At 47.3% G+C, this 26,214-nt stretch overlaps 1 protein-coding gene across 1 annotated transcript; it reads left to right on the top strand.

Moving 5' to 3' along the window:
* Positions 1 to 607: 607 nt before the first annotated feature.
* On the top strand, positions 608 to 26,214 carry LOC117088912 (liver carboxylesterase 1-like; the record flags this gene model as incomplete). The annotated part of the gene is made up of 13 exons (XM_033219939.1): positions 608 to 840; positions 3,335 to 3,479; positions 5,543 to 5,676; positions 8,829 to 8,982; positions 10,637 to 10,744; positions 11,436 to 11,540; positions 14,702 to 14,740; positions 18,564 to 18,704; positions 20,580 to 20,660; positions 20,924 to 21,071; positions 24,862 to 24,993; positions 25,461 to 25,533; positions 25,829 to 26,214. Coding segments are annotated over 13 exons (1,674 nt in total), but the record flags the coding sequence as incomplete, so codon positions are not given.

Here is a 26,214-nt window from a genome sequence, read left to right as displayed (position 1 = left end):
TCCTGAATCCTGACAGCCCAGGCCCTCAGCACATTCCCTTCTCTCTGCTGGGTACCACTCTCTGCATCTCATCTTCCCTGATTCAATCCTCCCCTACCGCAAGTCCCAGCTCCTCCATGATGCCCGCAATCAGAAGGTCTTGCTCCCTCTTCTAATTCCTAGACTGCCTTATGGGTACCTCTCCCAGGACATGGCCACTTCCTTCCCAGCTGTAGGCCCAGGTGTATATGTGACCCTTCCCTACAAGGGTCAGTGCGTCTGAGAATTCGGGGCACCTCTTGTTCATCCTCTCATCTAGCATGCGCCTCAGTGCCAGGATTCTAATGGATAAATGTTTCCAGAGGCTTCTAACGGGGAAGCTAAATATCTTGTTCTTTCCTAGTAGCTCTCCTTCTTGCATTTATTTTTGGCTGGATGTTCTTATGCCTCTAATTCTAATTTGTTCCTTAAACCAGCTTGATGAGTTAGTAAGGACATTGATCCTCATCCCTATTGTACATCAAGAGAAACTGAGGCCTAGACGGTTTAGGTGACTTTTTAAAGGTCACTCACTTGGAAAGTGGCAAACCCCACCTTGAATCCGGGTCCAGCCTTTTGCCTCTGATGAATCCTGATTTCTTCTCCATGTCCAGCAGGGCACCCGTCCTCACCACCTGTGGTGGACACCGTGCAAGGCAAAGTGCTGGGGAAGTTCTTCAGCTTAGAAGGATTTTCACAGCCTGTGGCCGTTTTCCTGGGAATCCCTTTTGCCAAGCCCCCTCTTGGACCCCTGAGGTTTACTCCACCGCAGCCTGCAGAGCCATGGAGCTTCGTGAAGAATGCCACCTCTTACCCTCCTATGTAAGCCAGGGGTGGCTGTGGGTGTGTCTGTGGGGGATGTTTGCCTCAAAGTGATGCAGGAAGGAGTCAAGGCAGTTCCCCAGTGGGCTGATCCTTTGCTCTGGAATCCTTAAGATCATTGAAGACCCTTAAGAACATTCCAGAAGTCTCACAGCATTCTGGAGTCCATTATTTAACACATGTTTATTGATTACCTACTGTGTGCCAGACATGTTTCTGGGTTCTTGGGATCCATTAGTGCACAAAGCCAAGATCCCTAGGTTCATGGAGTGTGCATTCTAGCAGGGGGAGACAGGTAAGAACAACATGCAAATTACTCCATGAATTATGTGATCTGTTAGAACGGGATAAGTGCCTTGGAAACAAAGAAGCAGTTAAGCAGGTGAGGGAGATCAGAAAGAAGGATCCCATGAATTCCTCTGTCTTGAATTTTGACATAGTTGGGGAGAGGGGAGGGCCAGGAGGTGTGTGGGTGGCAAGTGTACTGAGGTGTCCGCTCGGCAAGTGCTCAACTCTCAAGTGTGCCCAGTTCCGTATTCCTGAGGAGAATGATGGCAGGTGTGTCCATTCACCCTGGCCAAGCTGGGAAGAAAAGCCCAAAGGTTCTAACTGGCCTCACCACCACTCCCCAGGGTACCAAGGACCCTATAGGCATCAGAGCGGACCCCACTCATCTCGGCAGCCAGGCATTCGGAGGTTTTCCAGCAGTCCGTCTCTGGCTACCTTCTTTACTTTGCTTTTTTTTTTTTTTTTTTAATATTTTCTGTTTTTGTTTTGTGACTGCAAATGTAATATATACTTATTACAGAAAATTTAGGAAATTCAGAGAAGGAAAAGTAAGAATATTAAAATCACATACAATATCCCACCACTCAGAGAGAACAACTGTCAATATTTTAGATGGTAAAGTATTATGATCTAATATGTTGTCTGTATTTCAGTTTTTTGTCTGTTGCTATACTTTCTCCCTTTAAAATGGAATGCTACATTGAGATAATTTGGATGCCTGCTTTGCTCATTTATAAGTATGTGATGAGCATCATTCCATCCCATGAAATAGCACAGCCTGATGTTAACAGCTGCATTACATTGGGTATTGAACCATAACTAATTTCCCCAAGCTTGTATTTGGGTTCATTAAGTTACATGTGATGTTTTTAATAACATAACATCATGAATGTGAAACCTTTATGCACATTTATGAATATTTTAGGATAAGTTCCCAGAAATGACATTTCTGAGTCAAAAAGTATGTATCTTTTGTTTGATTTCCCTCCCAAAATATTCCAACTACACTCCTTTCATTGATGTATGAAAATCTCCATTTGGTGCACCCTTGGCAATGCTTGGGATCATTAAAAAATGATTTTGGCTATTGGATAGGCAACATAATAATAACAATAATAGCAATCTTATTTTCCTCTTTAGTTTGCATTTATGCAAAGACCAGTGAAGTTGAGTTCTTTTTCCCTTTCTTCACATTGGAATGTCTTTGTATTATTGTTATTATTGTTACCCCGCTTGCACTTGGTATTCTGTAGGAAAATCTCCCAGGATGGAAATCAAGAAGTCATCTTTGCTGACTCTGATTCTGTCACTTGACAGCTGTGTCATCCCAGAGCCTGAGTGCCTCAGTTTCCTCATGTACCTAGTGGGGGCGGTGACGCCTGCCTTCTGGTACTTTGAGATCTGGGACTGTGGCTTATAATATACTTGTGTATAAGAACCACATGGCATGAATCTTCCTGGCTATATGACATTGGTCAGGTTCTCTAACCTCTCTGGGTTTCAGTTTTCTCATTTGTAAAATGGAGATAATAGAACCTATGTAATGGGACTGATCTGAGGCTTAAATGAGTTAATATACAAAGGGTACTTAAAAGAGTGCCTGGAACACTGGGAGGACTCAATAACTATTACCAATGTTCATCTATGTTGTATCCTTGAGATCTTTCATCAGGGCAACCAACAGCACTTTCCTGGGAGAGGCAGATGATAGAATCTTGGCATGTCAGGGCTCCAAGACCCATGTAGAAATCACTCCCCTCACTTAGACCTGGCAGATTGGGACCCAGAATGTGAAAGGAATTCACCCAAAGTCACCCTGCAAATAAGTGGCAGAGAGAGGACTAGAGCACAGTTCTCCTGATGTTGTCCCACGAAGATTTCACCCCTGAGCTACTGAGGGAAATGTCACCTCCCAGGGAGGATCAGTGTATTTGTTGTCTCCCCTCCTTGATGCTGGGAGTCCCAAAGGCTCCGGGAAGGAAAGAGGTGTGAAGCCCTTCTCACTCTGCTTGGTCTTAGGAGACCTTAGTGAGTCCCAGCGCCCCCACCTGAAGCCCCTGATAGCCGCCTACCCACTACAATGTGGTAAGTCTGTAAATATCAAGTCCATTTTCAGGCTTAAACCTCCCAGTCCAAGGTGCTGCCAAAGAAGACACCTGGCTTAGATCCAGCTGAACTTCAGGGGTTCTTTTCTCCCCCTCCCCAGGTGTTCCCAGGATCCCAAGAGGGGGAAGTTTCTCTCAGACCTATTGACTAACAGAAAGGAGAACATTTCTCTCAAGGTTTCCGAAGACTGTCTTTACCTCAATATTTACACTCCTGCTGACTTGACCAAGAAAAACAGGCTTCCGGTAAGCTGTGGGATCCCCTGGTCAAGGCCTGTCAGTTCCAGTACCCCGGATCTTCTAGTGTAGATCGGAAGGGGATGAAGGCAGCTTGGGGAGGGGGCTGCACAGGCCAGGACCTCAGGGCCTCCACAGGTAACACAGGTTTTCCACACCTCAGTTTCCCCTCGTGACACAGGAACTCTGGGGGAGTTTGCTGTGTATCTTTATGAACATCTTAATTGTTCCAAGTTCCCTCATGCTAATAGAAGGATGTAAATGATTACTTATAGTTATTAGATTAAAAAGCTGACACCCAGAGTGGTTAAGACATGATTTTCAATAATGTTAGAGGTGGAAGGAACTTAGAGAAAAGCCAACACCTCAACTCTTTCTTTTCAGATAGAGAAACTGAGGCCCAGACAGGGAAGGGGAGGTCACGCAGTAGGGTAATTTTGGCTCAAGTCTTCTGATCTTCAAACCAGTGCTTTTGACACAGAGTAGGGCATTGAGATTTTATGTGGCCTTTCTCCAGTACACCAACGTTCATCTGGTGTAACTTTCACTGTCTGGGTACAGATGTTGGGGGCGGAGCCTGGGACAATCCCAGAAGCTCTTTCTTTTGCCTTTGGCCAAATATCTGGGATTTTTTTGTACGTAATTTCCCTCCGTAATTGTCTTGATAAAGGCTGATGACCCAATGTCCCAATGTGTCAGCATTTCCCAAATAAATGAAGGGCTGGAGATGGGGCAGGCTGCCAGCTGCAGGGTAGGGAGGGTCTCCTGGCAAAGAAGGCCACCCCAGGGTGGAAGAGGAAGGAGTGTCACATCCAGCCAGTCTCCCAGGGGCACTCTGGCATGGTGCCCAGGAGTAGGGGAGCAGGTCTGTGAACGTGTGACTAGAAGTTGGCCCTACATGTGCTTTGTAAGACACAGGAAGTGGGAGAAAGTTTTACTCATTCATTCATTCATTCATTCATTCTTCTATTTTGTACTCAGTGCCCCATATACACAGTTAGACCTGGGGCTTCAGGGAAAGGGGGAACATGAACCCACTCCATGCAGCCCCTGCCTTCGAAGATCTTGCCATCTGGGCTGCGGAGACATATCCTCTCTTCAGCATATTATTGCAGGCCAGCCCTCAGGCTCAGCCTTCACACACAGAGGAATGCACATTCAGTCCCTCCCCAGGAGGCAGGCAGGGATTAGATGTGTGGGAGAAACAGGGGCTCTGGGAACCTGGAGGCAGGAGAACCTCCAGGAATGGCCACAGGTTCTAGAACTACACGTGCTTAGAACAGCACTTAGTACATAGTTTATATTATGAGTTCTTTTATATTCATGAATAATATTATTACAATATTATTATTTTAGTCACTCTCACTACTTCCCCACTATGTGGACTTTTAAAATGCAAGAACCTTCCATTAGGAATTGTATCTACTCTCATCCTCGGGTATTAGCAGAGTTCCTGGCACATAGGAAGTTCTCAGACAGCATTAGTCCATTGATTGAAGGCATCCTGAAGCGGGTGGGTTTTAGGCTGCGCTGTGCAGGATGGATAGGATTTGGAGATGCAGAGTCATAGAGGAGGCATTTAAGGAAGAGACACCATCACAGGTATGTGTGCTTCTTGAGACAGTCATTCATGCACAGAGAAGTTTACTTCACTATGAGAGAGTAAACTGAGATGAAGCTGAGATACGAGGGCTGCCCCATGGATACGCTGAGTGCATGAACAGTCCAGGCTTGAGGGTGATGGGAGTGAGGGGGAGAACACGACATCCTTAGTCTTTGCTATGCCCATGATGATGTTCTCAGCATGAAGAGCCTTGGGAGGAGGAGGCATTGGAGGCTGGGTAGAAAGAAAGGGGCAGCCAGGGTATGTGCAGTGGGGTGGTGGCTCGGGCCCGGGTTGGGAGAATTTTGGAGGAGAGAGACTGGCTTTTGCAACCTTGCTGGGCACTGGTGAACTTTGGGTAACATCCTCCTTTAGTTGTGACCAACAGGTAGGTCACCAAACAAAACACCCTCTGAGTGCTCTCTGGCTCTGTGTCTTGTAACTGGTATGTTGCTTCCTCCCTGCCCAGGTGATGGTGTGGATCTACGGAGGGGGGCTGATGCTGGGTGCGGCATCAACCTATGATGGGCTGGCCCTTGCTGCCCATGAAAACGTGGTGGTGGTGACCATTCAGTACCGCCTGGGCATCTGGGGATTCTTCAGGTAAGAAATTAGACTCTCCTCACTGCACTTTGACCCCCAACATAAGGCTGCTAGGACCCAGCTCTGGTCATGTCAACCCTCAGGAGACCTTAGCTAGATTCCTCATTGTAGCATACAAACCTCATCATAATTGGACACTACCTACCCTCTCACTCCCCAGCCACACTCATCCACTTGCCTCTGAGGTTTTGCATGTGCTACTCCTCTGCCTGGAATGCTAAGTACTTGAGGAACTGCTCATCATCCTGCAAGACCCAGCCCCCAGTTACCTCCACTGAAAGACTCATCTCTTCTTCACCTATGTTTCTCCAGCACATTGAATTTCTCTGTCATGACACTTAGGAGGCAGCCCAGCTCTTGAAGGTTGACACATCTGACTTCTCATGGAAAGGAGGGAAGGGGCAGAGTCACAGAGGGAGCTCAGGGCATGTTGTGGGTGAAGAAATGAGGGCTGCAGATGGTGGGGTGTGGGAGCATCTGACCCCTTCCTGGAGGAGCGTTGGCGTCCTCTCACCCCATGCTCCGCTTGAAATCTGGCAAGTGCGGGAAGCAAGGATTGAGTCTTCCCCATCAGGTCTCCATGGGGACAGGAGTCAGATCTCCTTCAAGGTGCAACTACTATGAACCTTTTCTAAGTGTTACCATCCCAGCACCCCAATCTCGAGTGAGTGCTGGAAGGGCTGTGGGAGGGATTCTCCTCACTGATGAAGAGGCCTAGGGAGATGGAGGATGGGTTCTGGTCTACTGTCAGCTAGGCATCCCAGGTCAGTCTTGGCTGTATCACCTTCATCCCTTTCAGCCACAGGCTGTGTCTCTGCTCCCCATTATAATAAAGCTGCTTCATGATCTGTCTCCACTTCCTCTTCTCCGTATGTCTCCTCCACCCATGCCAGTCAGGTTTCTTCCTGGATACGCCACTCAGCTGGTCTCCTCGCGGTCACCGATGACCTCCCCCTACTCTCCACCCAACTTCACAGCAGCAGCCAATGGCTGCTCAGCCTCTGCGACATGCTTCCTTCCCAGTCCCTTTCCTGGTCCCTCCTCCTCCCTGTCCACAGGCCTCTCTTGTCTCCCTCTCCCTCCCTACTAATTTCCAGTGATCCCAGGGAGCAGCCCAGAGCCCCCATTTCCAGCCCATCTCACCTTTGAAATCCACAGGCATCACTTACTCTCTTCTCCCCACCCCTGGCTGTCTAAAGGTGCCGGAAGGAGGAACAAGCTGAATCCTTGACTCCCACTGCTCCTCCCACCACACCTCCACTCAGCTGCTGCTGCCCCATCCTTCCGGGGGCTCAGGAGAAGGCCTCATGGGCAGCCTGGACTCTCTCTTTTCTCACAACCCTCTTGACTCCACCTTCAGAATCCAGTAGTTTGGAATCTTCCCTGGCTCCTACCCCAGCCAAAGCTCTCTGTCTCTCACCTTGATTATGATCCTAACACTTACTTTCAGATTCCTGCCACTTTTATACTGAGGTTGAGTCACACAGTACCGAGAGTGATCACTTAGCATGTGCGTTGAATCATGCAATGCCTCTGCACAAAACACTGCAGGGGCTTCCCATGTTCCTTACGATAATAGCCAATAGCCGAAGTTCTTATCAGGGCCCCAGGGCTCTCTCTAGCTGCACCTCCTGACTTACACTTTCCTTTACTGGGCCCCAGGGCCTTTGCCCTTGCTTTTTCTTCTACCTGGAATTCCTTTCTTTGGATATTTGCAAGGCTCATTTGCTTGTTGTGCTTGTTTTATGAAGGTCTTTGCCTCCAAAACCTCAAATGCCACTGCCTCCAGAAGGCCTTCCCTGATTGCGATCTGAAATGGCACTCCCTGTCCCACCCGTTTTTTTCCTTACTCCATTGTATTTACCTCAATGCACTTTGACTACCGAAGATCATTATATTCTCTCTATAGATCTGTTTATCTGCTTGTGATCTGTAGTGGGAGCTCTGTGTCGTCACAGGTTTTACCCTTTTTGCTCTCAGATGTGCTCTAGCTCATAGGATAGTGTCAAACATACAGTAGATGCTCAGTAAATAGTTGCCAGTTGAGTGAATGTAGAACCATACATCACCACTGTAGCAAGGCAAGGCAGGGTCTCAGAGTTGCTGAAGCCCAGCCTTATTCTTTTTTTATTTTTTTTATTATTTTTATTTATTTAATTAATTAATTTTATTTTTTTATTTAATTTAATAAAACTTACTGTTTTTATTTATTTATTTAATTTATTATTTATTTATTTATTTATTTATTTTTATTATACTTTAAGTTCTAGGGTACATGTGCACAATGTGCAGGTTTGTTACGTATGTATACATATGCCGTGTTGGTGTGCTGCACCCGTTAACTCGTCATTTACATTAGGTATATCTCCTAATGCTATCCCTCCCCACATCCCACCCCACAACAGGCCCTGGTGTGTGATGTTCTCTACCCTGCGTCCAAGTGTTCTCAGCTCATTGTTCTCATTGTTCAGTTCCCACCTATGAGTGAGAACATGTGGTGTTTGGTTTTCTGTCCTTGCAATAGATGGCTCGGAATGATGGTTTCCAGCTTCATCCATGTCCCTACAAAGGACATGAACTCATAGCTTTTTATGGCGGCATAGTATTCCATGGTGTATATGTGCCACATTTTCTTAATCCAGAGTCTGTTACTGGCGGACATTTGGGTTGTTTCCAAGTCTAGCTATTGTGAATAGCACCGCAATAAACATACATGTGCATGTGTCTTTACGGCAGCGTGATTTATAATCCTTTGGGTATATACCCATTTGTGGGATGAAGCCCAGCCTGATTCTTTTCTATTTTTTTCTTTCTTTCTTTTTTTTTTTTTTTTGAGATGGAGTCCTGCTCTGTCGCCCAGGCTGGAGTGCAGTGGCGCTATCTCGGCTCACTGCAAACTCCACCTCCCAGGTTCACGCCATTTTCTTGCCTCAGCCTCCCGAGTGACTGGGACTACAGGTGCCCACCACCACGTCCAGCTAATTTTTTGTATTTTTAGTAAAGATGGGGTTTCACCATGTTAACCAGGATGGTCTCGATCTCCTGACATCATGATTCACCCGCCTTGGCTCTCGTTGAGAGCCCCCAGCCCCATCTCTAGTCCTGCCATGACATCTCTGCTCCCCACCCTCAATCTGTTCTCTTCCTCACAGCACAGGGGATGAACACAGCCGAGGGAACTGGGGTCACCTGGACCAGCTGGCTGCCCTGCGCTGGGTCCAGGACAACATTGCCAGATTCGGAGAGAACCCAGGCTCTGTGACCATCTTTGGAGAGTCAGCGGGAGGAGAAAGTGTCTCTGTTCTTGTGAGTGCTCCTGGCATCAGGCCCAACCCCACACTGGATGTGATGCTGATGAGACCTCTTAGACACCTGTCAATCCAGCTATGCACACCTCTGCTTATAATACCTGTATTCAGGACCAACCCTACTCACTGTCCAGCATCAGGTGGTGGAAAGCTAAAAACCAAGCTTTCCTTGGCCCCCAGGAATCTGAGCTGAGCTTAATGTCCCAGGGCCCTATGTATCTCCAGTTGCAGCCTGCAATGGTGGCATTCCCCTCTTCTAGCTTGGTTGAGCTCTCTCTCTCTCTCTGTCTCTCTCTCTCTCACTCATTTTAATATGAGGATTCACTTCCCTTCTCTTGGGAAGTAGGGATAGGCATAAATTATGAGTAAGGGCAGGCAAAGACAAGAGGTGGGCAGAGGTATTGTTTGGCTCAAAGCCAGATCTACATGTGGAGGGGACATGGACACTGAGCAGGCTGGGGGTTCCTCTGCGGTGGTCTGACGACTGGTTAATGCCTAGGAAGGAGGCAACACTCTCTGCCACTGAGAGACCAGGTGAGCTAGGGCAGGCGGGCTAGAGGAAGGAGGTATGGAGCCGGGGATAGGGAGGGATGGGGCAGGGGTTGTGGGACACAGACGCGACCTGTGGGTGTGAGGGATCCTGCTGGAGTGAGGGATTGGGTGCGGGAGAAACTGGGGGAGCTGGGGTGAAAAACCAGATGAGAAGTACCAGGAGCCATAGGAAGCCTTCCGCCTGCCACAAGGTGGGCAGAGGGTCAGCCCACTGCTGGAGTCTTCACTCCTGTGTTGGCTTTGTAGTTGAATACACAGAGGAAAACATTTTTATACTTTTTAAAGTAGAGAAAAAGGAAAAATACAGATAAGCCCTAGAAAGACAAAAGCCATCTACAATCCCATAACCCAGGGATAGTCACTGTGCTCAGTTTGACATGGATTTTTCTAGTCTTCTTTTCCATGACTTTATATCTATCTGTCCATCCATCTATCCATCAATCTACCTATCAATAGGTCTATCATCTATTATCAATCTTTGTCTTTTTTATTCATGAAAATACTGTCCTGAATATTATAATACAACACAAACACTTTACTAAATATTAAATGTTGTCCCTTAATAATGTATTTTACAGTTGTACAGTATTCCACGATAAGAATGAAAAACCATTTATTTGCCCAATCTCATAATATTGGACCCTTGGGTTATGTCTAGTGTGTACCATTGTAAACAGCAGAGGCATCCTTAGAAATCTTTGTGTGCCTCCAGGATCATTTTATAGGATAAGCTCTGAGTAATGGAGATGCTGAATCAGAAGTTGTGGTTAGGAGATGCTAAGCTGCCTTTCCAATACCTTTGTTGGTTAGGCTCAGCTGCCACACACCTCCTGTCATGTCCCTGCCCTGTGCCCTGTCCTGATCCCACTTAGGTTCTCTTGGGTGGGAGGTTCTCTTGGGTGGGAGGTGAGTCTGGCAAGCGGGCCAAGTGAGTGGAGGAGACACCGTGTCCAGTGACCCCCAGGATCTGAGGGGAATGGGCCAGGGCAGAACTGGGGTGGGACCAGGGCAGAGCTGAGGTGGATGTAGTCTGGAAGAGCGAGTGAGTAACTGACCCCACCTCTGAACATGAACTCTCCTCCCCTCCATTCTGCTCCCAGATTTTCTCTCCATTGTCAAAGAATCTCTTCCACCGGGCCATTTCTGAGAGTGGTGTGGCCCTCACTCCTGCTCTGTTGGAGGAGGTTGACATCAAGCCCCTGGCTGAGGTAAGTTCCCCGGTGGACGCCCCCACCCCCTTGGTTCTATGCTCCTGAATCCTCAGGGGTCACTCTTGCCATAGGTTCTAGCTGATGTTCTCCTAGAACCACTGAAGCCCCAGTGGCTGAGCAGGAAGGGCAAGGAGACACCCAACCTCTCAGTTTCAGAGCCGGGCAAATGAGTGCAGGGCTTGGAAGGGATTTTCCAAGGGCAGCAGGTGATCAGGGCAGAGCTGAGACTCCAGCTTATGGGCCTAGACAGCCAATACAGTGCCCTGTCTGTGCCTTCACTCCTCCTTTGTGCCAGGGCCGGGTACCATGTTGGGCAGTGATGGTGTCTTGTGTCTCTCAGGGTCTGAGTTCTGTAGACCCACTTGTGGGCTGTTGGCCTGGAGCGGTTCCACACTGAGCGCCTGATAACCAGGGTTGCTTCCTGGGGAATTCACTCATTGATTCATTTGTTCACACAACAAAACTAGGTGAATAAGTGAAGGCAAAAACAAGAGGTGTGCAGAGGTCATTTTGGCTCAAAGCCAGATGTCCATGTAGAGGGGACATGGACACTACATGGCCCTATGTAGTTTCTTCTGCTACCCCAGCCACTTGTACAAGCCCGGATTGGGATAGAACACGTTTTTCCATACTGATGGGGGGAAGGGACTTCACTCTTGAACTCTATTGTTGCCTGTGATTTTTGCAGAAAATTGCTAACACTGCTGGGTGTCAAACCACCAGCTCAGCTGTCATGGTTCACTGTCTGCGACAGAAGACGGAAGAGGAGCTCTTGGAGACGACATTGAAAATGGTTAAGTTGCCTGCTCCTGTAGCCCAAATCCTGTAAACTTGGTCCCAGACTTCATTTCAGCTGTCCTCTTGCCCTGGGACAGTTACCTGGGACAATTTTTCAAGTCTCAGGAGTCTCAGTATCTGAATGGGGAATCTAATTTGTTCTTTTTTTATTGAAAAATGGCACAAATGTTAAAAAAAAAAAAGTCCAAAAACAACATGATAAAAAATTGACCAAATTTGATATTTGACCAAAATTTAATATTTTGCCATTCTTGTTTTCAGATGTATTTTTGAGAAACTAAACAGTACATATTCCCGGGGGACACCATCATCCTGAATTTGGGGAATGGAGATATTAAGCTCAAAGATTTTCAGAAAGCTGTCACAATTTATCTTCGTTGACTTAAAAACTCTCTGTATTAGACCTGGTAGTGGTCCAGTTTTCTAGATTTTCTGAGACTCTGACTCAGTTGTCATTCTAGGATAGTCATCCACCCACTCAATCATGAATCCATCCACTATGATCTTCTTATGAATCTATCTGTTCACTAATTCATACAATTCACTGATATCTTTTTATTAATCTAACATCAACTTCTTCACAACTTTTTATTTATCTATTTTCAATCTATCCACCATTCATGCATCATCCAGCCACCATATATCTTAACTCTATCATCCATTCCTCCAAAACCAACAATCCAGTTGTCACCTACCTGTTAGTTTAAACCTATCTATTCATGTATCCATCCAACTCAACTGTACCTCATATATTGGCGAACCCATCCATCCCCCCATTGATCCATCCATCCATCCATGCTCAGTATGTAGGGGTGGGTGTTAGTGGTAGTGAAACAGACATGAAGTGGACATAGTCCCTGCTCACAAGGATGTATCCAAAGAGAAACACATTCATATACTTCACAGGTTGAGTATGGTGGCAGCACAGAGGGGAAGCATTCATTATAGTCCTCAGGGATGCTTCACAGGGAAGGTGGAGGAGCCAGGTTTGAGACCAGACAGTGGAATTTGAGAGTTCATGCCCTTAACCCTGACTCCACCTTGTCTTTCTTGAGAAATTCAGCTTTGAGATCATTGTGCCCATTTTAACAGAGGTAACAAAGATACATGAATTTTGTAGTTGCCCCATGTCACAGTTCAAATCAGTCACAGAGGCAACACTGTGGGACCCAGAACTCACAACTGCGGGTCTAGAGTATCTTCTGCCACCCCTGCCATCCTCACATATTAGGACTTGTGGACCTTTAGGATTGATGGACGGCCATGGCAGTCTCTCATCACAGGGAAGGCCAGCAGGACAAACACCCAGAGGATACAGCACCCAGGGACACTGTAAACTATTGCCTTTGAGGGGGAAGAGTGTGAATTCCAAGCACAAGAGTAGCCTGATCCCTGGATTCTCTCCTTGGACCTTTGGCTACTCCTGGGTCTCAGGGCCAGCCTCTACCACTGGACTCTGCTTGTGTTTCCATGGGTTGAGTCCAATGTGGTCTTGGGGCTTAGGTCTTGGTTCAGACTCTAAGTGACCAAAGTGTTCAAGGAATTCAAACACACTTGTTTTCTAATGCCTGGAAGGAGGGAAATATCCCAGCAATTCTGCATGTGGCTTCAGAGGACCCAGACTAAAAGGGAAGAGTTGAGTCTTTGGGGAACCCATCCCTAAGATCCTGGGACATCCTTTTGAGTTTTTCTGAGATCTTGTGGAAGCACTTCCATGATTATCCCCTGACTCCGGTACACACACATATCGACACACAGACAAACACACATAGACACACACAGAGAGAAACACACATAGACACACACACACACAGAGACATACAGACACACAGAGACAGACACCACACAGACACCCACACACAGACACACACACACACAAAGACACACACACACACTCTCTCCCTCTCTCCTGGCTAGTGGGACAGCAATCCTTAATGGAGAAACCTACACTGGTTATGTCCTGAGCACAGGTCAGATGTGTGGGAACTGCAGTGCAACACTACAGTTACCACAATCTTGGTGAACACACACCAAAGAGAAGCATGGGGTAGGATGAGTCTCAGTGAGCTTGTGTGAGTCAGGACTTTCTAATAGGAGATGAGCAAACTCCCCCAAGTGCCTTGAACAGAAAAAGAAATGTGTTGCGATAGCATTCTCGCGTAAACTGAAAATGTCACGAGTTGATGGCTTCAGGCATGGCTGGATCCAGATGATCACAGGATATTATTGAAAATCTACCATTCTCTATCCTTCAGATTTGCACATCTCTGTGTTGGCTTCACTCTTAGGCAGATATGTCTCCTGGGAAGATTAAAGACAATGGCACTTATGTTCTAGCTACTTAAAAACTCTGTTACGGCCGGGCACGGTGGCTCAAGCCTGTAATCCCAGCACTTTGGGAGGCCGAGACGGGCGGATCACGAGGTCAGGAGATCGAGACCATCCTGGCTAACACGGTGAAACCCCGTCTCTACTAAAAAAATACAAAATTAGCCGGGCGAGATGGCGGGCGCCTGTAGTCCCAGCTACTCGGGAGGCTGAGGCGAGAGAATGGCGTAAACCCGGGAGGCGGAGCTTGCAGTGAGCTGAGATCTGGCCACTGCACTCCAGCCTGGGTGACAGAGCGAGACTCCGTCTCAAAAAAAAAAAAAAAAAAAAAACTCTGTTACTAAACAATTCCTGCAGAAGTTTTGTGGTAAACTCTATTGGATTGACATGGGTGTATGCCCATCCCTGAACTAATATTCATGTTCAGGGAGATAGAGCACCCTGGGTCACATATCAATATCTGAATTCATGGAGTGATGAGGGAAGAAGGAGGTCTCTGAAAGAGAATTGGCGAGTACTTCCCAGGGGAAGAGGAAGGGGAGAGGGATGGGGGGCCAGTCAGCCTCAACGAGCGGGCTTCCTCTCCAGAGCTCCATCGACTCTGGCTCAGAGTCCCCGGCCCATCTTTCCCATGCTGGAGCCCACCCCTCCCTGCTATGCCTTCACCCTGTGCTCAGGCCCAGCAGAGCCAGAGTCCTGCCCACTTCCTTTCAGCCCAGCCAGCATGGCACCAGGAAGGAGAACGTGAAACCTCTGTTGTCCCAGTCACCCAGGTCAGTGTTCTCCTGGGAAGCCTCTAACCCACTTTGTCTGCCTTTGTCTTCACAGATATCCTTCTCCCTGGATTTACATGGAGACCCCAGAGAGGTAAGGACCTTTTGTTTCTTGATTACAGGTTTTGAGTCTTAGCACCTTTAAGCTCCAATTAACTGTGAGTGAAAGAATCCTCTCTCGGGTAATTATAGTAACTCCTGTGTGTTTGTTGCTGAGGCCCAGAGAGGGGCAGTGACTCACCTGGGTAACACAGCCAGGAGGACTAGCGGCAGGCCTGGAACCCATTTTCTTGACTCCCAGTCCAGTGCTCCCAGGCATCACCTCTGCGTGCACTGGGCTCTGCCCACTCCCGTTCTATTTTGCATTGTCTGCTCCTCAAAATGGCACTATGGGAGGAGGCTGAACCAGAACCTTCCACTATCAGGAGGCAGAGATAGCAGGGATGATTAGGCATGGAGAGGGGAAGCCTGAATCTCAGTCCAAGGACACTCGCCTCCTCCCAGCACACAGGAAATTCCAACATATCCCCCCGAACTCCTCACCCCCACCCCTACCTCCCAGTGGGTTGACTGTTTCTGATGACATCACCTCTGCAGCATCTTACAATCCTGTCCTCTATGCTGCCTCCCTGGAGGTCTCAGCACTCTCCTTAAATGGTCTTGGGTGGAGTGCATGAGATTCATTCAGCAAAGACTTAATAAACACTTCATATGTGCTAGGACTTGTTTAGAAGCTGGGGATATAGCAGTGAAACAAGAAAGATTCCCTGCCCTCTTGGGACCCTCCATTACAGTGCAGGGAGAGTGCAATCGAAAATCAAATCAAGTGTGTATTCTGTTTGATGGTGTGTAGCATTAGGGGATAGAGTTTGCAGGTGATTTCAATTGAAGTAGCAGCATCAGGGAATGGCCCAGTGAGAAGATGGCATTTGAGCCAAGCTCTGGAGAAGGCGGGAAGCCAGCTGTCAGGAAACCTGGAGAAGCCTATTCCGGGCAGAGGGAAAAGCCACTGCAGAGACCCTGATGGAAGTGGCCAGTCTGGCTGGAGAGGACTGACTGTACTCTCCCGTACTGAATCCAAATTACTTGGATTTGGATTCAGAGCAAGATGGGAAGCCTTTGGAGGATTTGAACAGAGGAGTCACATGATCTTAGATCTCACAAAGGTCTCTGCCTCTGGTGTTCAGGTAGACTGCAGGAAAGGGGGAGAGTGGATGCATTTGACCAACTGGGTGGCCACTGTATTGCCATAATCCAGGCCAGGGCTCCTGGCTGCTTAGACAGGGCTGTGGCCGTGGGGATGACAGGAGTGGTTGGAGTCTGGATATCTTTGAGGGAATAGCTGAGAGGATTTGCTGATGGACAGGATGCAGCGGGTGAGAAAGAGAGAGGAGTGGAGGATGCCCTGAGTTTTCTGACACAAGCAAGGTCATGCCCACACAGGGCAGCCACTTGAAAACTCAGAGTGGACAGCGGCAATCACTTGTCATAGTTGCTAATGGCAGTCTTCCGCATGGCTGCCATCCAACTGGGGTGCTCCTGTCTCTCTCCTCAACTTTTATATCTTCTACTTCACCTTCCATCCCCATTTCCATGTCTCTTGGTGCAGCCAGACTCGCCTTCCTTAACAGAGTTAGAGCATGTCACCCCCACTTCTTAAAAGCCTGGCTTTCCTTATGAGACAAATCCCCTTCCCTCCATGGAGTTAGTCCTTCAAAGCACACCTGCATGCACACTGTGTGCCAAACTGTGCAGAAGGTAGCCTCTGCACCTGTCCCTCCCTCTAGACCCTGCCCCATGGCATTTCTCCAAGCCCCGAACTCTTGGGTGTTTCTGGAATTGACCCTGTAGAGAGACACCTGTGTCCTTTTGCTCATGCGATTCCCACTGTTTAGAAATTCTCCCTCCTTTCCTCACCTGTCAATATCATTCACTGCCCAGACCCCACCGCAGGCGGGCAGCGCCTCCTCCACATAGCCTGCCCTGCATCTCCTTCCAGAGGGGCTGCTCCTCTTGCTGCCCTCCCAGGGCAGGCCTACCTAAACTGGACAGCCTCTCAAGGAGGCCAGACTTGCACCCCAATCCTGTTCTGTATTCTCAGCCATATTGGATTAGGATCTGTACCTTGTCCACCTGGGTCTGGTCCCCATCACAGAACATCTCCCCCAGGCAGCCAAAACTAGCTTATCAACTAGCTTGGCTTTTGTGGAGCAGATCAAAGGTCCCTGAAGCCATAGGGTCTCAAAGGCTAGGAATTATCCAGTTCCATCTGATATCCAGGAGGGAAATGCAGCCCATGGAGTGTGGAACTGGGAATATGGCACAGAGGACTGATGTCTCTGAGAGGGACCCGCAGCAACCCTGCTAACAAGTAATACCTAACATTCGTTCAGCCCTTCCAGACACCAGGTGCTGTGCTAAGTATTTCACATGTGTTCAGTCATTTAATCCTCATAATAACTCACCTCTTAGATGAGAAAACTGAGGCCCATACAGGTGAAACTCCCAGCCAGTAAGTAGCAGAGCCAGGCTTCAGATCCAGTTAATCTGCTTTCAATGTCCATGCTCTATCTTAGCAACTACACCATTGTGACTAAATATGAAATATAAAAATATAACTGTACCCAGAACCAGCTGCCCTGATGGCAACACGTGAGTCAGGCTCTCTCTAATCTGTGACAATATAAAAATTATTCATCAAAGGTAAAACCTAAAATGAAGACATGGATCAATATACTGTGAGTTCATCACTGATTCTTTTCTTCATGATTTTCTCTCTAATAGGGAATCAAGTCCTAGTCTAGGCTCTTTGAGTGATGACTGTTCAGTACCTCCTCAAAGCCAGCCATGGATCAGTAACAGCTCCTTTTTAAATTCAGATAGATAGCACCATCTCTCCTCATTAATCATGGATTCTGCATTTATAAATTCACCTGCTTGCTAAAATGTCCTTGTAACCCCAAAATCGATACTGGTGGCACTTTCATGGTCACACACAGGCAGGTACAGAGCAGGGGAAGCTGGATTTGCATGATGGGCACGTTCCATCTGAGATCCGGCGAGGCCACCTGTCTTCTCGTTTCATCTCTCGTGCTAACAAGCGTCCTCTTCGTGGTCTATTTAATGCCATGTGTTCTGCATTTTTGTGCTTTTTATGGTGATGTCACTGTTAAGAGTAGCCCCAAGAGGAGCGCGGCTGTCTGGCATTCCTGAGCTAAGCAGGCTGTGCTGTGCCTTACGGGGAAGGTGCCTGTGTGAGACAAGCTTGGGTGAGGCAGGAGCTGCAGTGCTGCTGGCCATGCATTTGGTGTTGAAAAATCCACAAAATAGCACGTTCAGAAAAAGGAGAAGGAAATTGGCGGATTCATACGTGAGGCTGTGGTGGAAAGGGCTAAAGTAACGTCTCTTGTGTGGGATGGAGCTGTGGAAGTGTCTTTCAACAGGAACCCACACATAAAAGAAGGTTGATGAAAATGTTGTGGCCAGAGGTTTGCAAGAGCCTAACCCAGTATTTCCCCTTTGAGAGATGACTCTGTATTCTCTAATTCAGCACTCATGGGAGCTTTATCGGAAGCAACTGCCAGGACTACCTAAAATCAACTGTGGACAGAGAGAGGGAAATGCACGCACTTCAAATGGAAATATATAGACATGTAATTTTATATAGATAATACATATATTTCAATCTGAGTGAAGATTTCTTCCTCTCCTCATCACCTGACCAGTGTCAGTCTCTGCCTGAAGTTCTACCCCTGAGTCACAGAGATCTACCCCCTTAAGTTAGGACCCTGAGCATGTACAGCCATGGCCCATAGTCATGCCAGTCTGCGGTACCTGTCTCACCCTCAGACAGGCAGAGTTGGGGACATGGGTGTGACCAGGGAGGGAATTACAGGCACTGCATTGCTCTCTCCCAGAGTCCCTCTTTGTTTACCACCGTGATTGATGGGGTGCTGCTGCCGAAAACACCTGAAGAGCTTCAAGCTGAAAGGAAGTTCCACACTGTCCCCTACATGGTCGGATTTAACAAGCAGGAGTTTGGCTGGATTCTTCCAACGGTGAGAAGGCGCAGGCCTCTTGGAGGGGCTCACCCACCCCCAACAGCCCTCCTGTCTCTGATCCCAGGAGTGCTTCCCTCTCTGAGCCCCACTCTGAGTCCCGGGCAGCTGTCCCCTTCAGAAGGTGTTACCATTTCCATGGAAACCTTCTCCAGGAGGGCACAGAGGCCACCTGGGTTTCAGGGCCCTGGGATTCCCTCTCCCTAGATTCTCTTATTGTCTTCCTTGAAGAATCCTGAAGTGTCTGTTCTGGGAGGGCCCGTAGAGAAAATAATTGTGCAGATGGGAAAACGGAGGGGGCTTAGGGGGAGGAAGGAGTTGAGGAATACAGAGAGGCAGTCAGTCAGGGGCTTCCTGGCTTCCCACCTCAGGCTGGCTATGCGTAGTTCCCCTGAAAATCACTGGTGCTCTTCATCATCTCATTGGAAATATCCAAAGAAAGTGGCTTCTTCTTAGGTTATCATTGACTTCTAGGGAATAGTAGACATCCGGGTCTACTTAAGAGTGGAGGGTCAGAGGAAGATGAGGATGGAAAAGCTACCTAATCAGGTGCCATGATAAATACCTGGTGATAAAATAATCTATGCAGCAAACTCCAGAGACTCAAATTACTCATGATCAAACCCGCACAGGTACCCCCAAACCTCAAATAAAAGATGGAAAAAAATAAATGGAAAAAGTGATTGGCTTCTAAAAGTAAAGATGGGTTCTTCTTCCAGTTGAAGATAAACAAAGCTGACCCTGGTTAAAGTTGTAGGACGGGTTTATTCAGTAACATGATTGCAATAGGGAAAACAGTCCAGTATGGACTGGACTCACATCCCCAAAACAGAAGCCTGACAGTATTTCATAGGCCAGGTGTGCCAAGGGAAACACAGTGTGGTCTGTGGGGAGGGGCTTGGTCCGTGTGACTAGGCCACCTGGATGTCTTCATCCTGGCTCACCTGGGGCAGAAACAAACTTATCTTCAGGAAAGGAAGCCATGCATTAGACTGCAGGAAGAACCCACTGAAGTCAGGCTCTACTCCTTCCACAGGGACTGGGAAGATCAGGAGTGAGCTCCCTGAATGTTTGCATTGCAAAGAGAAGGCTCTCAGGTCCTCCAGGAAACAGGGTTGGGTGGTAGATTCATATCCCAAAGGACAGAGAAAGGGTTTATCATTGCAGGCTTTCTAAAGTAACTGCTCTAGTTGGGTTCAGGGGTCTGTCTGCTTCTCGGTTGGAGCAGAGTAAATTGTCCTGGCAGGGTTGAGCCTTCCCAGGCAGGTATGTTAAGGATACTGGGGTCATTCTAGGGACACAGCCTTTAAGCTGCTATAAGCGATGCTAGAGTTTGGTCGAGTCTCTGAGTTCAGAGGTTTGGGAAGAAATGTTATGTGAGTAGAGATGTGCAGTTTGCCCCTCAAAAGGATTTCAGAGGTTCTACCAAAGACCAAAATCATGAAGGCAGGATCTAAGGCTTTCATTGTCATATGTGATACGTGGCAGTACTTGGGAGGTCTACATCCTCTTCTCCAGAGTCCTCCATTCCACACTGGCCTGGCAGAAACCTTGACTCTCCATGTCACTGACCACTATAGGGATCCCAGCCACACACACACACACACACACACACACACACATGCACAGCAAAATACTGCCACAGCTTCTCCGAATTTTTTTTTTTTTTTTGTAATCTTTGCAATGCTTGAGTTTCTGGACATAAGCCCATTTGATTAATTGATTTTGCCCATTTCAGTAAAGACCCACATCCTTAAAAGCCCCCAAAATGAGAGGACTTTCAGTCTGCATTGGTTTGGTCAGTTGGTCAGTTTGTTTGTTTCTTCTCATTAATTCCCAATGTTTCATAAATGCTTAACTTTTCTTTCTTAACAGTCGATGGGCTATCCACTCTCCGAAGGGAAACTGGACCAGAAGACAGCCATGTCACTCTTGTGGAAGTCCTATCCCTTTGTTGTAAGAGTCTAAGAATCATGGGAATTAGCTGAGACGCAGAGAGGGACAATGACTTGCCACAAATCGTAGAGCAATTAAATGGCAAAATGAAGACTGGGCCTCAGGGTTTCCCCCATCTTTCCACCTTTCCCACTTCGCTTTCCACCTTAGCAGGAAGTAGCACAGAGCTGGTAAGGTTCACCACTGAGGCAGCCCTTCCCAGTGGGCTGGAGATGGTGCATCACTCACCAGGGGGTTGTGGTCACTTTATTGATCTATTTTAGCACATTCCTAAGGAACTGATTCCAGAAGCCACTGAGAAGTACTTAGGAGGAACAGATGACCCTGTCAAAAAGAAAGACCTGTTCCTGGACTTAATGGGGGATGTGCTGTTCGATGTCCCATCTGTGATTGTGGCCCGGCACCACAGAGGTGAGTCCCAGAGGTTGAACAGGGGAGGGATATGGACCCCACCAGCTTCTGTATCTGATTCACCTGCCTCCCAGCATAGACAGTCATGGAAACAGCCAAGGGTCAGGCCTCAAAGGCTGATTCCATATGGCATGGAGTGAGGTGCTGTCTTATTTTGGTTTTGTGCCAGTAGCAGATTGTTAGAAAAAAAAAAAAATCCAGAGGCAAGTGGTTTTTTAAGGTGATGATCCCAGATAACAGCAGTAGGGAGGTGGAGAAGTGAGAGAGGAAAGAGATTGAATCCAATCCATGATGCATTACCAAGGGAGTATCCACTGTGGACAACTGGAGCTGGGAAACTCAAGGAAACACGGAGAATACAGTGCTCAGCGGCATCCCATCTGAGTGGCAAGGGAGACGGTATTTATCTCCCAGCTTCTACTTGTCATTGGTTGAAGGTTCATGCAAGGGGTTGTTTATTCCCTGTGACTTTGACCTGCTGCACACAAGGGCAGAGTAGTCTCTTGTGACCAGACAAAGGCCTCAGGCTGGGAGCTACAGATGCTGGAGGTGGAAGTTAGGCTGGCATGCCCAGGAAGTGGGAATATGGGTGAGACACTGACAGCACCTGCTGCAAGGGCTCCATGCCTGGAGTTATCGTGGGACATAGGGCTGCTGTAGGACAAATATTGAAAGATGAGTCGTGGAAGGTTTTTAAGGTCCAAGCCGGCTGCAAACAAGTTTGTTAAGTATTGGAGCTGGATAAAAAGTGGGAGCCCTGCATGGGATCCAGAGGATCGTCCAGGACCAAGAAGACCAAAAGGAGGAGCTGTGGTGGGTGTGGGGGAGGTGTCTGGAGAATGGCAATGTCTGAGGCTGGCTTTTGTCTATCTCGATGTGTGCAGGAACAGGCAAGCACAGGGCCAGGGCAGGGTCTATGCAGGACCTTCTACCATTGACCCAAGGCTGTGTGGGTGGCACATGAGGTTAGGAATGCTTGGGCTCACCTAGAGAGGAGTATCCTTTCCTGGATGCCAACTAGAGGTGGCTCACAGGACTCTTTCTTCCAGCTGTCATTCGCCTAAACTGCAAGCCAGGAAATGTCCTCACTCTAACCATGCTGAAAGGGTTTTTAAATACAGAACTTCATAAGCATGATAAAAACTAGCTAAAGCTGATCTAGCAGGTGCCCAGACACACCTTTGCACAGGAAGGGGCAGGTACTCATAACCCTCATTTATTCACAGGGTCCTGATAAAACCATTTAACGAAGACCACTGAAGTTGAATCTGTTCTTTCTTAAACTTGGCCTTTCCCCATGCTCTGCATCTGATCTATATATAGTGTTCCCATCTCCATCTTCTGATGGTTTGAGCATCCGTATTTGAGCAATACGAAGCCTCTGTTTTTCATCTGATTTCCCATGACTTTGAGTTGAGCGTTTTTTATTTCCCAGGACTACACAGATTTTATCAACTTTCCCCTATTGTCGTGTCTCACTCTTTTTGATAAAAATCACATTTCTGAATATAAAATTAATGTGTAAAATTATAGAAAGTTTCAAAACTATGGAAACACAGAAGGAACTAAGTATCACTCATAATTCCACTACCTGGAGGCAAATGGTATAAATTTTTTGTGTTTTCATCTAAAGATTTTCCATGTTCTATATACTTCAAAAATCAATTTTATATTTTACTTTTGTTCATAGAACACTATGTTGTGAGGATTTTCTGAATGTTGATACAAACTCATCAAAGCATTCCTTCTTCCATGAAATGGCTGTATTAAATTGACTTTAATATTCCTATCTTATTATGCATTTAGCCTGGCTGCTCACACTCTGATGCTACAATAAAATTGTGCTCAGCCTAATGTTCATAAGTCTCTAACCACATGTCTAACAATTTTCTTTGGATTGTTTCTAGAAGTGAATAACTAGGCTGGGCAATAGAAAGTTTTAGAACTCTAGGCAAATACTGCAAAATTGCATCCATTGCATAAGAATGTGGATTTCTTAATTTTCCTTCTCATTTGGGATGCTAAGGTTAAAAATTAACATAAGCTGCCAGTTTCATAAACCTTCCCCACCAACAAGAAGCACATCAGCCTGTTTTAATCTGCATGTCTTTCATGACTAGTCCTCTCATTGTTTCTGCTTCTCTTGTTGTGCCGAATTGTCATGACCCAAATCTGTGCCCTACTTTCCTCTGAAGACTTGTGTTGTGATTGTAAGAATTGTATAAATATCAATGGCTTTAGCCAAAGAGTTTTACAAAGTACGTTTGGGGCAGCATGCTGCCTATAATAAGTTCTGTCTTTCCCAAAAGCTCTTTCTTCTGTGGTTGGTTCTGAGTTTCTTTGGAAAATGTTCAAGGGGCAAAGGCGAGGTCAAACCTTCCCTTTAGCAAGTTTTGCTTGACCTTGAAGCAGCCATTTAACAGGTGGATTACAGAGCCACAGAAGGATGGCATCTTCCCAAGCACATTTCCTGCTGAGCCGAGGGTGCAGTGAAGGAGGCTGACAAAGATGAGTGAATAAATTCTTCTTCATTCTCACATTGAAATGACATGTGCGGGTGGGGCATGAGGTTAGGGATGCGTGAGCTCCCATTGTTAAATCCTTTTGTGGATGAATATTTAAGGATGTTAAGGAATGGTGGCTGGAGGTGGTGGCTCATGCCTACACTCTCAGCACTTTGGGAGGCTGAGGTGGGAGGATTGTGAGAGCCTAGGATTTCAAGATCAACCTGGGCAACACACTGAGATCCTGTCTCTACAAAAAAATTGTGATGGTAGTATATTACAAAATAACACGTATAATATCATCCCAAGTTTATATACATAAAAAAGAGATATGCTAAAATAAAAAAAGAAGTGTTCTCTGTGGTAGAGTTACGAGTGAAGTTTTAAATCTGATTTTTAAAATGGATTTTCAAACTGGTTTTTAAATTAAGTAAGAGGTGGAAAATGCAAAGTGCTGAGGCACAGGGCCGGGTGGCCCATGAGGTAGCCCTGAAGGGGCAGCGATGTGTGGCTCCTGTGAGCCAATCCCTGTGAACCTGGCATCTTCTTGGGACTGGGACAGGAGAGCTTTGTTGCTGGGATAGGAGGGCAGAGCAGAAGGAGAGAGGGCAGGGGAGAGGCAAGGTCACCCTTGCTCAACCCCTTCTTTTCTCCGCCAGGACTTTAATGCCTTAACACCCTAACACTCCCAGGCCAGGCAGGCAGCAAGACACATGGGGACAGTGAGATATAAAGCAGTGAGCGCCGCAGATTCCTGAGACACAAGAGGCAGATTGCTCCTTCTCTGCATATGTTTGTATTTAAATAGCCTCACATTCAGACAAGCAACTTGGATTTGCTTCAGTCTTCTCAGGATGGGTGAGAGAAACACTGAAATGCTTGGAAACACTTGGGAAATGTCCAAGTAAATGAGTATGAGTCTGTTATCAATGAAGTACATCCAGTGTAACCAGATGTAGAGAGATTGTCTTGTGAGAGAATGCACCAGCAGGCAAAGGGGTTTATGAGGCTGAGCCAGTGGCCCTGCACCGGCAGTTATTTTAAATGAATTGACCCAGGGTCTCCACATTTGTTCATTAAACATTTGTTCATTGAACAAATATCTGGCTCAAATTCTGGTTCTACCTCAGCCAGCCATGCAGCCCAGAGCACGTCACTGAGCTTTCCCATGACTCTGTTTCTCTACTGTGCTGACAGCCCAAGGTTTCCGACGGAGCTGGAGACCTTGGTAGCATCCAGGTGTGTGTCTGGTAACATGAACTGTGCATGAATCCTTGTCTTCTCAGATGCTGGAGCACCCACCTACATGTATGAGTTTCAGTATCGTCCAAGCTTCTCATCAGACATGAAACCTAAGACGGTGATAGGAGACCACGGGGACGAGATCTTCTCCGTCTTTGGGGCCCCATTTTTAAAAGGTAATGTCTCCTTGCTGTCCGTGAGCTTGGAGTTAAGAGACCTGGGTTCCAGTCTTGGTGTGGTGGGCTTCAGCAAGTTTCTCCTCTCCTGGTCTTAGTTTCCTGATTCTCTATAACAGGATTGAACATCATTGTGCACCCTTAGGAGCCTTGAGCTCTGTTATATTTCAGAATATGAATTGTGGATGTGTGCAGGAGAGGGGGAAAAGACCCAAGAGAGAGCAACCCTGGGAGGTAGGACAAGCACATAAAATGATGCATGCCTACTGCTGAGCCCTAGGTCAGCCGTGCTCAATAGAAAAGTACACACAAATCCACCAGGCTCTTCTAAAATTGCAGACCTCAGCTCAGTGGGTGTGGAGCATTCGCTAAGACTATGTTTCTAGCAGGTTCACATGTGATGTTGATGCTGCAGGTCCGTGGATCACAGTTTGAGTCACAAAGCCTTTTTTTCTTGTTCCCCACAGAGGGTGCCTCAGAAGAGGAGATCAGACTTAGCAAGATGGTGATGAAATTCTGGGCCAACTTTGCTCGCAATGGGTGAGGCTGGTGGCAAAGATGGAGCAGGGTTGGTGAGGGTCGGGGCAGGGCATGCCTATTGGGAAGGGGCAGCTTCTAAGGTTCTAGTGATCAATCTCCTGACCCTGTGACCATAGCACTCTGACAATGAGAACACTCTAAAATTGGAGAGGCCACACCTGGAGATAGTGAGCTCCCCATCTCTGGAGATATACAAGCCTCTTGACAGAGATAACTTGGGCATCCTCGCACATCTCAGAAGATTGTTGGGAACACACAGCAGCTTTGGGGCAATTCTATCTGATTCTGTTTGCAGAAACCCCAATGGGGAAGGGCTGCCCCACTGGCCAGAGTACAACCAGGAGGAAGGGTACCTGCAGATTGGTGCAAACACCCAGGAGGCCCAGAAGCTGAAGGACAAGGAAGTGGCTTTCTGGACCAACCTCTTTCAGAAGGCAATGGAGCAGCTACCCCAGACAGAGCACATTGAGCTGTGAATAGAAGGTCCATTCAGCCTCGGGAGACTGCAGGAGCAAAGACTGGGGTCTTTTGCAAAAGGTTTGCAGGTTCAGAAGGCATCTTACCATGGCTGGGGAATTGCCTGGTGGTGGGGGGCAGGGGGCAGGGGGCAGAGTTCATGAGGGAGCAAATTTTTTATTTGTGACCTCAGCTTTGGCAATAAAAGATATTTCCATAGCTAAA

Source organism: Trachypithecus francoisi, unplaced genomic scaffold (assembly GCF_009764315.1).
Source record: "Trachypithecus francoisi isolate TF-2019V2 unplaced genomic scaffold, Tfra_2.0 Contig00785, whole genome shotgun sequence".
NCBI lineage: Eukaryota > Metazoa > Chordata > Mammalia > Primates > Cercopithecidae > Trachypithecus > Trachypithecus francoisi.
This window is presented reverse-complemented; position numbering and strand designations above follow the sequence as displayed.